The 17966-nt window shown below is 41.6% G+C and overlaps 1 protein-coding gene across 1 annotated transcript in view; it reads right to left on the bottom strand.

Annotated features, from left to right (window-relative positions):
* The window catches only part of FER (FER tyrosine kinase), a 437414-nt gene that overhangs the window by 284440 nt on the left and 135008 nt on the right, over positions 1–17966 (bottom strand). Inside the window, exon 10 of the mRNA XM_019517242.1 lies at positions 16178–16367. Within this exon, the coding sequence (XP_019372787.1) occupies positions 16178–16367 (190 nt within the window). The remainder of the gene's footprint in view (positions 1–16177; positions 16368–17966) is intronic.

Genomic DNA, 17966 nt, shown 5'->3' with positions numbered 1-17966 from the left:
GCTAGGATCTGGAACCAACTTCCAAGGGAAGTGGTGCTGGCTCCTACCCTGGGGGTCTTTAAGAGGAGGCTTGATGCCTACCTAGCTGGGATCATTTGAGCCCAGTTTTTTCTCCTGCCTAGGCAGGGGGTCGGACTTGAAGATCGACAAGGTCCCTTCTGACCCTACTTCTATGATTCTATGATAATTATATACAGCGAAGAGATAATTCATATAGGCATGCAATAAGGAGGTGGATTTTTGAACACATGTACGCACACTGCATGCATAACATTCAATTCACCATACATCTCAGGTTTCTGTTTTACTTTTAAATCAGTTTCTGAGCAAAGCAGCCTAAGATTTCTTTCCAAACTTAGAGAGCCAAGGAGACTCCTCAGAAAGGCACAGTAGTACCTGAAAGCTTATCTATCTCCCTCTCAGTAATACAATTGGCCCACTAAAACATGTCATTCACAAATACTCCTGCCTCTTGCATTTTTCCTGGACCATCAGAGCTACATCACTCCAACACTTTTCAAATGTAATTGTTCATAAAATAGATTTGACCATGAGACTGGACTATAGTGCATAAAATGAGATGCACAACACCTCAAATCCCAATGAATGAGAACCAAAATTACTTTCTCGAATTTTACAAGCATGAAAGGATACAAGTCTCTTTATCAGCTCTTCCAAGGGAGCTCCAAAAGAACATCAGTGGAGCCAAGTGGACCCTCTCTGGGAATCTGGCCAATCATACATAAAGTTTGCACTGTTCAGCCATATGCAGTTTCTCACATTAGTTCAGTACAACCCCTGCAGCAGTTCAGCTGGTATTTGGTCTCTCTTAAGACTTAAGACATTCATGTGTAGGTAGGTCTGCTCTGGCAAAGGTCAAAGACCAGTGTTATACAGTAAGTCTATATTATAGCCTAGAACAGTCCAAATTCTCAGGCCCCCTGGCCATACACCAGGTGAACTACATGCCTCCTGGGCTGCTTGCCATAAGCCACACACCATGCCATGCAGCTTGCCCCCCTCTAACCTCCTGACTGCTGAGCTGCAAGGCAACTGCACCATGCCAATGCCCCTGTGCCCTGCACACTCTGTTGCATGCCTCCTCCCACATGCACACCTGTGCTACATGAGGTCTCCGGGTCTCCCAAGCCTCGTAGTCACAGGCTCCCTCAGCCCACAGGCTACATTGTCCTGCTTTGTCCTCAGAGGCTGGGGCAAGCAGCAGAGGCTGGAGAAGGGAGGAAGAGCCCAGAGAGTCTCATGGCAGCAACAGGAGTGTAGTAAAAGGGCGATGCCCAGACCAGGAGCCCAAGGAACTGCAACTTAACCGCTTGGAAGCCCCACATGGCCCATGTGCTGCCAGATGGACAACCATATAACACATACTGCAGCATCCCTCTTGAAGATAAATATGAGATATGATGGCACAATTTAGGAAGCAGGTAGACTCTTCTGTGGGTATGACATTAGCCAATAAGGTTGGGGGCTGATCACTAAACTGTTCCTGTATACATTTTTCGGAGTTTTGATGGTCTTATTCACCTGTGCAAAGCTCCAAAAATGTGTACAAGAACAGTTTAGTAATAAGCTCCTAATCACCTGCTGTCCCCCTGCAGGGAAGGGAACAGGCCCTTATCCCGGTGCCAGGAGCCTGCCCACGCAGGGGGGAGACAGACAGCCCCTCAACACTAGGATGAAGACTGTTTCCCCCTTACATCTGTGGGCATAGAGCTGGCCAAGCAGCAGCTGGGCCATGTGAGGGATGTGGGGAGGAAATCACCCAGGCTTCCGCAGCAGAGGAGACCACCCTGGGTGGCCGGGGAACACCCCCTAAGGCAGCTCCCCCAATGTGGGTGGCCCCCCTGGAAGCAAACTAGACTGTGCAGGGGAGAGGAAAAGGAAAATCCCCAAGACTCCCATGGCAGGGAAAACCACTCTGGGCAGGGCAGGAGAAGACCTGTGAGGCAGCTCCCTCCCTTGCGGGCAGCCCCCTGGGACCAGGATGAGGGAGTGCTTCCCACCTCCCACCTGCAGGGGTGGGCCGAGCAGGGCTTAGGAATGGGGCTGGGAGGCTCTGTTCCCCCTCTCCTCCTCCAGCCCCAACCCCTCTGCTGGGATAACAAGCACATGCAGGACACAGACTGCAGAGACTTCGCTGCTTCAGCTCTGTGACAGCCTGGAGCAGGGTGCAGCCTGCCCTGCGATACAGAAAGTAGCAAAGTATCCCGGTATGCTGGAGGACTGAGACCTAACTTGAATTGGGAGGGGACCTGGGAACAGAAGTTTGATAAAGCAGTTTAACCTAAATCAGTTAAGTCTGATACTATATCCATCCATGTTTATCTTTAAACCAGGTTCAGCCATTTTGAAACTGGTTTTTGTGTACTGAACTTCTGTTCTGTTACAGGTTTAAACCAGTTTCCGATCACTTAAACCAGTTTGTATGTAATGTCTGTCCCTAGCCTGCATGTGCTAGATCCAGAACTAGAAACACTATAGCCACACAGCACAGTGCTATCCCCAAGCTAATTAGCTCCACTAGTATAACTACCCTCCGCTTCCAGTTCTGAAGCTGGCGTGAGCAGGGTAGCTTGGGGTATCTCTGTATAGTCCTGCCTTGCATCATACATACATACTCAAAATTTCACCTAGTTACTGCTATGTAGAGTCCAATACCCTGCAACTGTGATAATTTGTTCAGGCAATCATCTTCAATATTAAAACTTTGTGCCTCATTACCAATCTTTTCTAGAATTAACTTTCAAATACGGATTATTATTATTATTTTCGCTGGTAGGTTTAACAAGCCTTTAGTAACCCAGTATTTTCTATCTGTGAAGGTAAATACACACTGTGATCAAAGTAATCTTTCAATCACCTTTCTGATAAGCTAAACAGCTTGAAAGGAGTATGATGGCAGAACAGTTGAGAAAGTTTACTACAGATATAAATCACAGTTCACACGTCACTCCAGACTCATGTTAAAAGACACTTTTAGTCAAACCAGCTGGTTGTTCAGGCTAGGGAATCAAAGGTGCTAAAGAAATTGGTATGCCTTAACCACAAGAAGGGCGAACTGGACTAAAAGTTCTACTTAAAAATGGTCAAAAGTCTCAGTCTGTCACCATATATGGCTGTCCAAGTGGCAGCATGTGGGCTATGTGCTGCTTCCAAGGGGTTAAGTGAGAATATTCTCCAGCCCTTGAATCATTTTTGTGGTTTTCTTCTGCCCCTTTCCCTAATTTCCCCTTTCCACCCTCCCTCGCCTCTTTAAAAATATTTACTATTGTCCACCTTCACCACTTGGGAAAGTACCAGATTTGCAGTTTAACTAGAAAGGTAAAATACTGACCAAAATGGATTATTTTGTAGTGACCCTAACCTTCAGTTAATATATTACTTTTTATACCAGAAGGAAGGAATACTTTCAGAGTTGAAACTCACATTTGTTTCCAAGATACTACACAGTAATTTAAAATTCTGATTCTGAGATAAATTAATAAAACATTCATAATCTCTTGTAGTACAAAGGTGTCAATGAGCTCAGTTTAACACCAATTCAGTCAAATATATCAGAGAACAATACCCCTCATTGTGACTTATTTGCTTCCCATTATACAGTAAAGAGGTTAAACTAGACTAGTTAGCCACTGGCATAAATGGAAGCTGAAATTAGCAGGATACCAAAAAACATTCTAAGAATATCTGCCCAAACAAACCCCAACATCACATTTTTCAAGGGATCTACCCTGCTAAATAACTAGAAATTAGATCCAGCTAGTAAATGTATATTACCTCCTTCTAAAGATATCTACATTCCTAAGAATCTTTTATTCTATCCACGACTGAAATATTAAACCCAAGTGTCATGTGCCTGTGAAGCCCTATGATCTGGCCCGTGGGTCTTGGACTGACCCCATGAGCTGCATACATGGCACAGAACTAGTCTGGTGTGGGCTGGATCCAGTGCCATGGGCACTGCACCCAGCACAGGGAGTCGATTCAAGGCATGCCCCGTACGTGGGGCTGCATGAGTTTGACAGCCCTGGACCAAAGAATAGCTATGGCAGCATCCAGTAAAAAGACAGAGTTCTAAAGAAAGATTCTATTAGTACTGGGGTGTCAAACCCATCCAGCCCTGCAGGCCAGATGAGTCTCTGGGCCAGTCTGCAAGCCATATCCAGCCACACCAGTCACTGGGCAGGGTGCTACATGCAGCACACTTCCAGTGCTGGTCCCCTGTACCACACAGGCACAGTTTGATGACCCTGCTCTGGGTCTCGTGCTGCAAGTGGTGCACAGGTTGAAACCTGGTGCAACAAGCTCTGCCCGTGGCCTATCAGCTCTAGGGCCAGTCAGGATTCAGCCTCAAGCCATCTGTACATGCCAAAGCCAGCATGTAAGGCTGCCCTGGGGATTGTCATGAAGTACACTCCCTGTGCTGTGGGCACTGCCCACAGCACCCAGTCCAGCCCATGCACCATAGGCAGCACAAGCCCCAGAACAGGGCCAGTGCATGGTGCACAAGCTGGACCCAGTGCCATGGGCACTGCTTCCAGCACACAGGCCCAGCACAGGGCATATACCAGAAGTGGTGCCCCACCAGACAAACTTGTATGCTGGCGTTGGCATGGCCTAATCCAGACCGGCCTCAGAGTACTGCATGCAGCTTTCACCCTGCCCCTGTGCCTCAAGTGCCGGGTCCAGCCTGGGAGCCAGGTCAGTTCTGCATTAGGCATGCAGTGTCAGTGTGAGATCCATGGGCCAGATCCTGTAGCTCCATAGAATGAATCCAGCCCACATGCTATTTGCTTGACACTCCTGTCTTTTACTAAAATAGTAGTTAGTACACATGTCCACTCATATGCTCATTGTCATTCCTTCCCACAAATGAGGTGTCAGCATATCCACATGAGAGAAACAGAGGAGGAGAAATATGAAGCAAAGTAGTAAAGAAGGAAAACAAAGCAACAGACTTAGGGAAGAGTCAGACAAGCAGGAAATGTGAAGACAAAAGTCTTTGGCAGCAATCCCTCAATTTGAGGATGTTCTCTACTACAGCTCATTGATGAAAAGACAGCTGTAACAGCAGTAGCAAGAAAAGCCGGGGTGGTTTAAGTAAAGGAGGAAACTTTAAAAAAAGACAAAAGGTCAGAGAGGAAGACTGAATAACAAGAGAATACATTAAAGGGAAAAAAAAGATAAAATGACAGAATCACAAATAAAAATATAGGAGAAGAGGGATTAGAGGAGACAAGTACTATATTAAGTATTCTGTACTTCTGCATCAACACAATTACACTGAAAACCCATGTTTAAATAACAACAACCAAAATGTGTACTATAACAATGAAAATCTTTTGGAACAAAGGGATAGAATGCAAATTTAAAATAAATAAAAATGTCCAGAGAACATTTCTGAGAGCTGTCCATGTTCTCTCTATTAGCTGTTATGCATCTCCCAATTCAGACACTGAGATTGTTCATTTCCACTTTCACCTAAAATTCTGACAAGAATACACACTGCTTCATATTCCTACTCCATAAGCTACAGTGAAAAGCAGAAAGAAATCCACTTAATTACACTGCTACAGTCCTCTACCCCCACAATTAAATCTGCCTTTTTATGCTTTGAAGTGTGGAAGATTTGGGTTAGATTGCCATTGCCTATTCCCCATTAGTTGGAAAGGTGGAATCTAGAAGAAATCAACTCAACTAATCCCAGCCTGACAGGGCAAAACAGAAACCAGTGAACAGGACACAGGAAAGTGCCAAAAATATGGGATTTGATTAATAAAACTACACATTTTTGAGTTTATAAACTAAGATTTTGCCAATTCCATGAGAGGGCTCAAGTAAAAAGCTGCATCAAATATTATTAATTTGGATATATAATTCAGTATGGCATCAAGTATAAAGGAGTTGTTTTTAAAAAGGCTGCATCAAAAATCAGATATTTCCCACACCATGCTTAAACAGTTCCTTGAGAGCAATGTGTTTTTAAAAGGTTCTCGGGAAAAAACATTTTGACTGAAACAGTGGCTTTGTGACAGATTCTCAACACAGCAGCATTACCAAGCCAAAGGTTTTGGGCGTTTTTTTGTTTTTTTTTAAAGGGAATTTTTTAAAGCTCTTGAAATAATTTTTGACAGTAGAGGTAAAAAATTCACAGTCTTCTCATGTATCTTATATGTTATTTCTAAATTGGAAAATGTTTAAAGTGCTCCTACCTGCTCTGATCTAGTCGCTTCCTAGAGTTACTAGACCTGGTATACGATTTGGGTTCAGGCACTGTATTTCTGTTTTTCTAGTGATATGCACTGGTTTAATTATGAAGCAACTGGCATTAGGAAGTTCATCACATCCCTAACTCTGCATCTATCAAAGTATCTTAAAAAAAGCAAGGCCATTTTCACCACTGGAGGAGACTATGGTCTTCTGTGATCCCTTATAAATTCAAAATTTGTTTAATGGAACAACACTTAAGTTAGGGTAAGGCATGATCAGCCGTCTCAGATTCTTACCTTATTGTTTTTTGTGGACTCTCTTTCCTCTGATGCAAGTCTAGTAGGCAAGGTGGATTTTGAAGAAGGAGAGACAGAGGCAAGACAATACTCACTCTTACTACAGGCATTGCAGAGCTCATTCTCTGTATTTGCTGGATACAGCTGACATTTAGAGCATATTTGCTCCATGATGTTTGCTGGCAGTGAACTTAAACATACAGGTCCCAGCCAGTGAGTGTGGAAAGGAGCCCCAAAGCAAGAGATCGCTTACAGGAAATTTTGCTGCCTGGGAATCTCACAGATCCAACTGTTTTGTGAATTCTTTGAAACCTTTTAAAAATATATATGCACAGTGATAACACTGGCACTGTTTTGCCTGCTAGGGCAAAAAAAGGATGAAGGATAAGCCTCCAGTACTGCACAGGCCAGGTCCTTTCTTTGTCCCCCAGTATCAGCAGAGAAGTCTACAATGCAGGATTAGCTCAAGAAAATCTGACAGGGAGTCCCAGTCATTTGCTTCATATTTATAAAGACTCCCTATCCTAAGTGCGCTCCTATAATGAGGATAATATATAGAGTATATAGATCAAGAACCACAAGTTAGCAGTTTTTTTAAATTCCAGAGACAGAAAAACAGAAGAACCCTTTGATAATATATTATAAAGCACTAAAATACTTCCATTTTTTTTCCAAATAACCAGGAAGAGATCACCAGTTATTTTAATATCTACTCTTACGCTTTCAGTTACTCCCGTAATAGAATGTACCAGGAGCTGGCAGTTTCCCTGCGTCTCCCTTCAAATGCGAGAGTTCTAAGCGTGCGGCAATGCTGGAGAAGAGAGGGCTTGGGGCACTGCTGCGTCCTCTTCTCTAGTGTGATCCACTTTAATGTTTCCAGGGCCATTAATGGAAAAAACATGCATAAGATGGAAGGATAAGCCTCCAGCACTGCACAGGAAATAAAGTATTTTTATTGCAGACATCACCAATCTTCTTGTTTTTATGTACTCTAAAAGTTACACACACACACACACACACACACACACGTTTTTAAATGTTTCACGAGCCTCCATACATGCAAAGTAAACAGCTCAATCAATTTTGCTGAGAACTATGAGAACTTCCCACTTAAAATCTGAGCTACATGGGAAAATGGGAACAGTGACTCAAGAATTAATGGTTTGTTAGTCATACTATTATAAAGAGAATGCAGTCAAGGAGCTGGAATGAGATTGAACAGCTAAAATGTCAAGGATGAGATAACAGTTTGAAGTAATTTAGAGATATTTACAATATCAGTCACATATTTTATGGGTCGAAACTTCAAAATAAAGGAAAGATTAAAAAAATCAAAATTGGAATTTTTCCCTACCTAAAGTTATTATTAGTACTTATTGGTACTTTTCTCTCTCCATGGCTGTTGCATACCATTTTTGGTAAAACTTAACATGACAAAACACGAGCCATAAATATTTGATTTACTTAGCCAACTGCTTTTGCAACAGGCTATGTTTCTTCTTCAACCTGTAAATACAGTTAAGTTGTTTTTATAAATTTCTACCAATTGGTACTAACTAGTTAGTAATTTCTCCTAGAAAAAATAAATGTTTCAGGAATTACAAAGTTTAATATCTAACTTGAAGATATGTTCCCTTACTTCATGCAGTTCAAATAATTGTCCTGAATGCAGCCCTTGAGGCCCAGGATCCAGTAATTGATGGTATTATCTGGCATTTCCTCAGGCCTTCATATTATAGCTACTATTTAATGCTACACTTGTTTCGGCATTTGCACATGATGCCAGAAATTGCTAGATTCACAAAGCTAGAGATTCTACTTTTTACAGTCCTGTATCTCAACATATACAAGCTGCACAAGATACGTATTTATGGAGTGAATACAGAATAAACAATGACTTTGTGCTGCTTGTCCCAAATTTAACTCCTGCTGCACAGCTAATATGTACAGCTTACATGGTGTTGACAGGCCTTGTTCTGGTCCCCTTTTTATATGCAAATTTCATGCTACCCATACACAGCAAAGAAAGCCTCTAGATGTTGAATGTCCTAGATGTTAGAAAATGAGAACATGCTGTTCTTCCGAGATATCTGTACCTAATGATTAGCAATCTTTGCTCTAAAAGTATATGGTGGTAATGAATCTTGATCATTCAGTAATACTATTTGTTTGACACTGAGCTCCACCTGCTGGCAACTTTTTCATGTATTACAGATTCTCTCTACCAAAAGCCAATTTATCAGAGCCTCCACTACAGAAGATAATCCTCCATCAGTCAGGATCTGTGCTGAGATAACTGCACAATGAGTATTCTACAGAGAACTTGTTATTGCCATACATGTCATTAAATATCTTGTTTTAAAGCATGAAAATATTAAAAGTAAATAAGTGTTTTCAAAATAATATTTTTAGGACAGATGTTTGAATATGATAAAAAAAAATCGAAGGCATTTTCAAGTCACTTTCGATTTTTAATGAAATCTCTATTCAAATTTAATTATAATCACTGTACTATTTAAATCTAATAAGACTTATCACCGGCAAACTAATTTATCAGTCACCATGCTGTTGTAGCAGCTGTCAGGTTGCTTTTCTTAACCAGCAAGGTTTGTCTAGTTCTTGTAATACTTTAAGTATTTTTTATAAAATGCAAAATATTAAACTTTTAAAGCCTCAGAAAAGCTTTTGTTTGTAGGGCAGAATCAGGCTCCTAGACTCTCCCTAAAATGATTCACTTTATAACTAATTATTAGAACTACAGACAACATAGTACAATGTAAGGGACAGTTGTTCTAACTTATGCAGACTGCAACTGGCACCAATGGGTCTGGGCAGACATCACATCTGAAGATTTCAAAACACCTCTGAAGCACTTCCAAAGAAAGCACTTTTCATCATGTATGGACACTACAGCAGAGGTGGGCACAATGGCCGATCCAGCCAGCATCCAGACTCCATTTCTCAGAAGCCTGTGCCTGCATCAGTGTGGCCGGTGTCCATGGAGACCTGTCCCAGCAGTGCTGGCTGGATGGGGAACTGCTCTGCAGCTGGGGCTGGGATCTTGTAATGGTGATAGCATGGTCCATAGCTAGTCCACTGCCTGCACACCCCTGCTCAAGAAGAATCTCTAGAGAAAAATTCTACCAGAACTTTAACAACTTGTACTGCTCGACCAAACTGACTCTGAAATACTTCACCCAACATGTTGTATTCTTGGATACCACTGTGAAAGTCTGCAATGGCTGCATAGCCACCACATTTTATCAGAAACTGATAGTTACAGCCACCAGCTTTTATCCTAAGCACACCACTAAATTCATCATCTACAGCCATGCTCCATGTTACACTCATATCTACTCTCATGCCACCAACATGGATACACACCTCAGGGATCTAGATAAGAGATCCCAGACTTATGACATAATCCCCAAATTGTCACCACTCAAATCAACAGAATCCCTTGTGCTGTTTTCATCAACCCCCAGGTTAACACATTGGACACATTATGAATGATCTCCAACTATGAATGACCTCCTGGAAACCACCAAACATCTCAAAGCAGCCGTGGGGGACAGGCTGTCCCCACAATTTCAAACAGTGTCTTACCAGAAACAGACTATCTAACTCCTATTTTCACCATGGTTCTGGCCTTGCAAGGGACCCAAGATGCTAGCTGTGTCCCCTCATTGAAATAGGCCACATCATCACTAGATCAAACAACAGGGATTATAAACATCTAGGGTTCATTCAGTACACGCTCCTCTACCAACCTTATTTACACTATTACCTGCTTAGAGTACTGCTCTGTTGTCTACACTGGATGGAAAGGGTGATTCCTATATAAAAGAATAAATGGATGTCAAGCTGGCATCAATTCCAAAAAGACACAAAAGCCTGTGGCAGAACACTTGAACCTCCCTTAAAATTACATCTGACCTCAAGAGTAGTTGTTCTTAAACAACAGAAAGTTTAAAACTAACTTGTGTACAAAATTGGAGGACAAGAAATCATCCAGAATAGATGGTTTTGAGTATGTTCTACACAGAAGCTCTAGATTCCCTAGCCTTTATAACCTTTAGGGTTTTACTTTTTTGTTTATTGCCTTTAAATTTGACACTGAAGGAAAATATAGTAGAAGCAGTTATGAATCATACACTTTTTAATTAGACACCTACATACTTAAAGGTCAGATCAAGCTACTGATTACTCAGATTTCCTTTTCAGTTTTAAAAGATCCTACAGAACTAGATATGGTACATCTGTTTTGGATATATATATTCAAAATAAAGGAAATACTAAGAAATCAAAATTGGAATTTTTCTCTACCTAAAGTTATTACTTTTCTCTTTTCACAGCTGTTGCATACCAGTTTTAGTAAAACTTATCATGATAAAACACCAGCCATAAATATTTGATTTACTTGGCCGCAACTGGTTATGTTTCTTCTTCAACCTGTAAATACAGTATTAATTCTAAATCCATTCAAAAGGGAATGCCAAATATTAAAGGCTCACTGCATTCATGGCTACATGAATACTATTTTTTCTTTAAAAATGCCTAATACCCTCAATATAAATATGTATCAAAATATATTGATCTATATATCTATATAGATATCTCTATCTAAAGAGAGAAAGAGAGAAAAATAGAGAGAATTAGGGATTTTTTTTAAAGAAAAATACTACAGGAAACCCTCGCTATTCGCAGATTTGTGGTTTCAAATATTCACGGTGCCTGTTATCGATACAGTATAGTATTCCTGGATTTCCCCATTCGTAGGGATCTCTAGAACTTATTCCCTGCGAATGGCAAGGGTCTCCTGCATTTCACTAATCATCTTTAAATAATACTTGTTACCTTCCAATGATTTTGATTTAATTAATTTGATTTTATTTAAATTAATGAATGCACATTATAAATCTTGTGGCTATAAAAATACAGTTTGCCAACTGTACAACTGTCCTATAAGCAATACTTTTGAATCAATATTTTAGTATTGGAAAATGCTACAATTGCAACCCTATCTGTAATTTCCTCAATTAATTTTAAAGTAAAATTCTGGGAATTAACTCCTAAAAACAGATGAACTACAAAAATTCTTACATTATACCCTAGGAAGAACAAAATGGATTTCAAAAATACTATTCAAGTTTTATCTTGCCATGAAACCCTGAATGAACATGATAAGAGTTATCTAGCAATTTCATTTTTCTATAAAACACCTGCACTGGAGACAAACAGACAATGAATATTTTATAAGCAATAAAGTAGGCTGGTACAGCTCACAACATCAAAAAGTAAGGATACTTGCAACAATTAAACATGAAGGCATATTAAGAGAACCTTGTAACACAAAAAAACCACAGAGATGTAGACAAATTTATAAATTTACAGGGAGATGCATAATTAACGTAATCTGTACCAGAAAAACATTTCCTAAATTCCACCTTTTAACTAATAGCTAATGAAATATTCATCTCATGTTACAAGTGACAGAAAAAACAAACTCTGCACTATTTTTTAACTGATTGATAGACTTATAGAATGAGGCTCTGTGAAGATATTTCAAATAAAAAGCACATCGTTTTATGAAGAAACACATCTATTTTTCCTATTTTTCAAATCATGCTGAAAGTTACTCTATATGCAAGGATAAATGCTTGCATACAATGCAAGCCAATAAAAATGAGGTTGTTCTTACAACTTGTAAAATAAGTACATACAATTAATTTTACAAGGCATAAATAGCTAAATTTAAAACATCTGGGATAACAATGTGCTTTAAACTGGATGACAGACCTAAATGGGTTTATAATTAAAGAAATAATGATTCTCTTTAACGATTAATACAGATGATATGCCAAGCCATTTAAAAATGGCAGGAAGGCCTGCAACCATGAGAAAGTTCCTTTATTGATTATTCAACACCTACATAATTTAAAGGCATTTCATCACAGAAATCCTATAAATAATTATGACAGTTTGTCTATTTATCTAAAATAAACATTCTGTCTAATCTCTTTCCTCCTCTTTCTCGATTGACTAAATTTCGCCCTCTCAATATGCAGGGTAGTAACAGTATCTTAGATTACGTTGGATCACAACAGACAAACTTTTCTACCAACGCCCATTTTAGCAGTTCTATTAGCACAGTCTTTATGGCTTAAACGCCATCACTATTCAGCAAAATACATCAACACATTGTAGCCCCACTGATTGCAATGAAATTGAAACACATAAATAAATGCTTTGCTGAATTAGAAATTAGGAACTGCGGTAAATTAATGTAATTCTACGAGAAACAATTTCTTGTGTTTAACAATGTATTTTTCATACTATGTATGTAGAACTGTGTCTCCAAAATCAAAATGGAAATAAGAAAAGTACATGTCATGCAAACAAACATTAGTTTAATAAATGCAAAATATATACCCTGTTTCCAAACAAGAAGTTATTTAAATCAAGTCATTAGACAAGAGCCACTAAGTTTCATTAAAAATCACTGGGCTTTTCGTCAGACACAGAAGAATACATCTCTGCTCTTTTACGTAAAAAAATAAACAAACAGAGACATTCAACATACATGTATAGGGTAGTACGTACAAAGTATTTACCCCAAGCACTCAAAGCAGATATTTGAGTGCTTGGGGTGATATTTTAATAACATCTTTAAACATATTCTAACTGGAAGATAAATTTTAGTAACCCAGCCAGGGAGGGAAGGAGGATGTCTCTCCGCCACACAGTTTCCACCACTCACCTCAGCTACTTTCTTAATAGACTTAATTACTATATTGTTATATTACAAAAGAACTATGAAGACTGATGATTTCAAAAAGAATCCCTCCCATTTTTCATTAATAGTATCCTGGTCCTTCTATTTTTGTCTCCCTCATCTCTGGTTGGTGTACAATGTTTTGGTATTGTTTTATTTCTGGTCATTTCTCGCTAAGCTACATCAAGTTCACATGTAAGCTACTTAGGATAGACAATTATGTTTTATTTGGTCTCCAAAGTGTCATACAGATTTCTGGTGCCTTACAAATAATAAACAATAGTGACAGATGCATGAATGGATAATAGAAGGGAAGAAGAGATCTGGTACTGGAAGTGGATTAAGACAACAACAGCATACAGAAAAAGTATATTAATGTAATTTTTTTGTGCTGTTGCCACCTTCTGTGGAACAATAGAAATTTGGGGTAAAACATTAAAAAAAAACCCAAAAAATTAAAATTAAAACAAAAGAAACCCTTACATGCATCTTCCCACATGCAGTATTTTCTTGCATACCCCGTGCACCTTTTTCCCCCCTGAAAATCAGCTGCTGGAACCTGGGGAAAGCAAAGTGCACATGGAAATACAGTAAAGCCTCAAGACATCCTCAAGCTGCTACTGAGTCAGAGACTTCTGCTGAGCCAAGAGAAGCTTCTGCAGCAACAGCCTCCACTGGGAAAAGGGAAAGTAACTCTCCATATGCTGCAAAGGGGGCAACACAGTGAGTATGCAGGGTTCCATAGCTGTTGGCTATGAACAGAAGGCATACTCACTGCACCTTCTCCTGTGCAGCATGCACAGGGTTACTTTCCCTCAGGCAAACATACCTGCAACAAAAACTGCTGCTGACTTAAAAGGAGCCACTGCCCCCAGCAGCTTGAAGAAGCCATGGAACTCAGCCCCTTTGTATTTCTTCACTTGCCAGCAGCATAAACATGGGAAACAGCAGTATGAGGGAGCAACAACCTATGGCTGCTTTGATAACCCTGTAGCGGCTGTGGACAATTCCTCCCTTAGCAGCCAGGTTTGCCCCAGCAGCAGCAATAGATGCCCAGGCACACCATGCACGCAGTACAAACTATTACTCTTCAGCAGAAGATACACTGCAATAAGCACAATTTATTAAATTGTTCTGGAAAGTCACATTGGAGGTATGCAAACCGCTGCAGGTCTTTAGCACCAACTAACAATAACTTCCTGTCACAGTGCTTATGAGTATTACCCAATACAAGGATTCAAAATCAAGAATCAGTCCTCAACATTTCAAGGATTTTTCTAACCCTTTAAAAAGGTTACATTCTGTTCTGATGTCTGCCTAGATTTTTTTTTTTTTTTTGCTTCCTTGGGGCCCAGTACGTATATGCGGAACAGTAAAATATCACCAACTCCACCAAATGTATAAACTAAGACAATTCTCAGCCCTGCTGTCAGAGCTTTCACCACTGCACAGGCGAAATCTTCCCATCTTCAAAATCAGTCAAACCCCTCCAATCTCACTTCTGCTCTTCTGGCAGTCCCAAAAGTTCTTTAGTTCCTCCGTCAGATCTGGGTGGTAACAGAAACTGGTTCCTTTTTTTTCTAGTATGGGAAAGAAACAGATTCTAACAGTTCTGCCCCTCTCCCTCCTTGCTTCACTTGCTGTGTATTGAAGGAAAGGACAGGGGTTAGAGGAAGGAGCAGAGAAAACCATTATCCACTACTCAGAGATAGCAGGGAAGAAAACAGTGATGTTTACAGGGTCTTCCCTGATGAAAGAATAGTGTCAGCTTCCGTGGGGAAGAACAGAGAGATTTGCCCTGACTCCTGCAGTTGCCCTGCAGGTACAGAAGTGGGGAAGAACACCCAGTCAGAAGAGGGTTTCCCCCAAGCAGAAGTGGAAGTCATGGGAGGGTGGAACATTTTGGCCAGGTACAGACTTTACGCTTTTACCAGTGTAAGTGATCAGAAACTGGTCAATAAAAGAACAGAAGTTTAACACACAAAACCATTCTATACCTGTAAAAAAACAGAAGGTTGGCATACAGACTGGTTTGAAAATGGTAGAACCAGTCTTAGATTTGCCCCACCTCCACCCCACCAAAGGGTGAATGCATGTTGTGTTGGCTACCAATCTAAACTATGCCACTTACAGAAAATGGCATAACAGACTGATTCTGCCTTGGGCTATTTGAATGTCTGTACCCAGCCCTTGTATCACTGCAAAGGTAGCTGCAGCCCCAACTGAAATCATGTAACTTGCAAACAAAATTGCACAAGTCACCAACACTGGTTTATGGACAGTAACTGCAGCAGGACAAGAAATTGTATTTAGAGTCACTAACTTGCTTATTATCTTCTAACACGATATTCTGTGAGGCTCAAAGAGTAGGTATTTTAGCATTCCCTGAAAATGCTAGAGAAGTAGAGAAATGAGCAGGCAATCAACAGAGTGACAAACAGCATCCCACTCAGGCCATGGGATGGCAAAAACTGATGGGGCTGCCAGCAGCAGTAACTGTTTATTGACTACATGGTAACCACAACAAGGGCTGATGCCAGCATATAGGCAGCCTCACTGACTCACTAACAGGCTTCTGTGGAGGCAGGGGGAACAAAGGTGAATTCCTGTATCTCCTCTTGGAAAGAGAGCTAGTCCTTGAGGTGACTGTGACTTTCCAGCCATAGGACTTAAAAACATCTGTAGCTTACCACAGCCCTAAATTTTGGTGCTTAGACACTTTGTAGAAGTAGGAATGAATGCCTGTCCATACCCTCAATTAGCCGTTTCAGTTTTCTACAGTAGAGTATCCTCTGCTGAAGAGTAACATCTGACCTAAAGATGTATAGTGCAACAGCAAGGAGACTGCATTATCTAGTGAAATAAGAATAGGGCATACCATAGAAGTGACCGATCTGGCATCCTCTTCATAGTTTACTATGGGAGGTGGCTCTTTCCCATCATTCTCTTGCACCTTTTGTTCCAAGAGCTCTTTCTGTGCTGCAAATTTTGCCTCAGTGCATCTTAACTGCTGAACTGTTTGTTTGAGTTCTTCCAGTGCTTGCTTCTGGCTCAGCAAAAGCACAATGCTGAGGAAAGAAAGGACAAACCAAACACTTCAATACAAATTATTTTTGAAAGTTTTTTCTTAACCAGTAACAAGGGACTACCTAATGCACTATGAAGGAATAGTGTCTCCAGCAATCAGAAGCCATATTAAGTCACAAGTCTGGACTTATCTCCTGGTTTATCCATTGTTCAATGAGTTCAAACAATACTGCTTATGGGCCAGCTATCCCAACACAGCATTATGGGAAGCTAATGGTACTTATCTATATTGTAAATAGCAAACATTTATTTGGAAGGACTTATTTGAGGTGACTTTGCTGGACTCTTTGAAGGGCTTCTGGTTGAACTTCTTGAAGGGTTCTTGGCTGGAGTCTTCTCAGGAGTCTTGGCTTCAGGTTTTTCTGGAACCTTGTCTGCTTTTCTAAAGAAAGTGTCCAAGAAGCTTCTTAAAGGAGCTGCCCCACAAATGGCTCCCAAAGAGAAGCACCCTGCTGTTCCAGCCATGTGTCCAGAAGGGCAGGGGGCGGTGCTGTGTGCCCCCAGGTCTGCTTCGACTACAGCCCGCTTCACCCCAATCAGATCCGGGGTCACAAGTTGCTCCCCACCCCATGACAAGAGGTAGGAGCTGCCAGATGAGCCGTGGCTTCTTCTGCAGTCGCCCGGCTCTGCCTGCTTCTCCCCAGCGGAGACAGCCTGAGGAGCAGCTGGACAAGCCTTGAGAGATGCCGCAGCCGCTTGGCTGCTCCCCCAGCTGGTCCTGCCAGGGCAAGGCAAACAGAGCCAGGGGGCCGCAGCTTCTTCCAAGGCTCATCCAGCTCTGCCTGCCTCACCCCAGCAGAGCAAGCTGGGGGAGCAGCCAGAGACCAGCAGCTTCTCTCACATCCACCCAGCTCTGCCTGCTTCTCCCTGGTGGGGACAGCCAGAGGAACAGCTGGACAAGGCGCAGGAGAAGCTGTGGCCACTTGGCTGGCCCTGCCAGGGAGAGGCAGGCAGAGCCAGGTGGCCATGACTTCTCCCACGGCTCATCCAGCTGCCCCCACCAGGGCAAGGCAGGGGGAGCCAGGCGGCTATGGCTCTCCCACGGGTTGTCTAGCTCTGCCTGCCTCGCCCCCATGAGGGCAGCTTGGGGAGCAGCCAGATGAGCCGTGGCTTCTCCCACAGCCGCCTGGCTCTGCCTGCCTCTCCCTGGCAGGGGCAAACAGGGAAGCAGCCTGATGAGTGATGGCTTCTCCTGCTGCTCACAGCCTCCGGTTGCAGAACACAGCACAGCCCCAGCTAGGCGGCATTTGCCCGAGCCCCCACCTCACCACAGGGGCCCTGATCTGAGCCCCAGTGGCCCTCCCCTTCCCCCTCCCCTTTCACTAACAAACCTGTCTCCAGTATCCAGCATTGTAAAGTTGAAATCCGGGTCGGAACTTCAACCCCCGGGTGTCAATTTACAAACATCGGAACTGCGGTTCATTGTAACTCTAATAGTCTCAAGCCGAGGACTGCCTGTATAATATACCAATAATTTCCTACTAAAAATATAAGCAAATCTATTTTACATAAATTTTATATGCTAGCTCTTTGGAACCACATTACGATAATTACTTTTTCCTTTAAACATTTTTACTTTT

Source organism: Gavialis gangeticus, unplaced genomic scaffold, assembly GCF_001723915.1.
Source record: "Gavialis gangeticus isolate Ggan-Ray unplaced genomic scaffold, GavGan_comp1, whole genome shotgun sequence".
Lineage (NCBI taxonomy): Eukaryota > Metazoa > Chordata > Crocodylia > Gavialidae > Gavialis > Gavialis gangeticus.
This window is presented reverse-complemented; position numbering and strand designations above follow the sequence as displayed.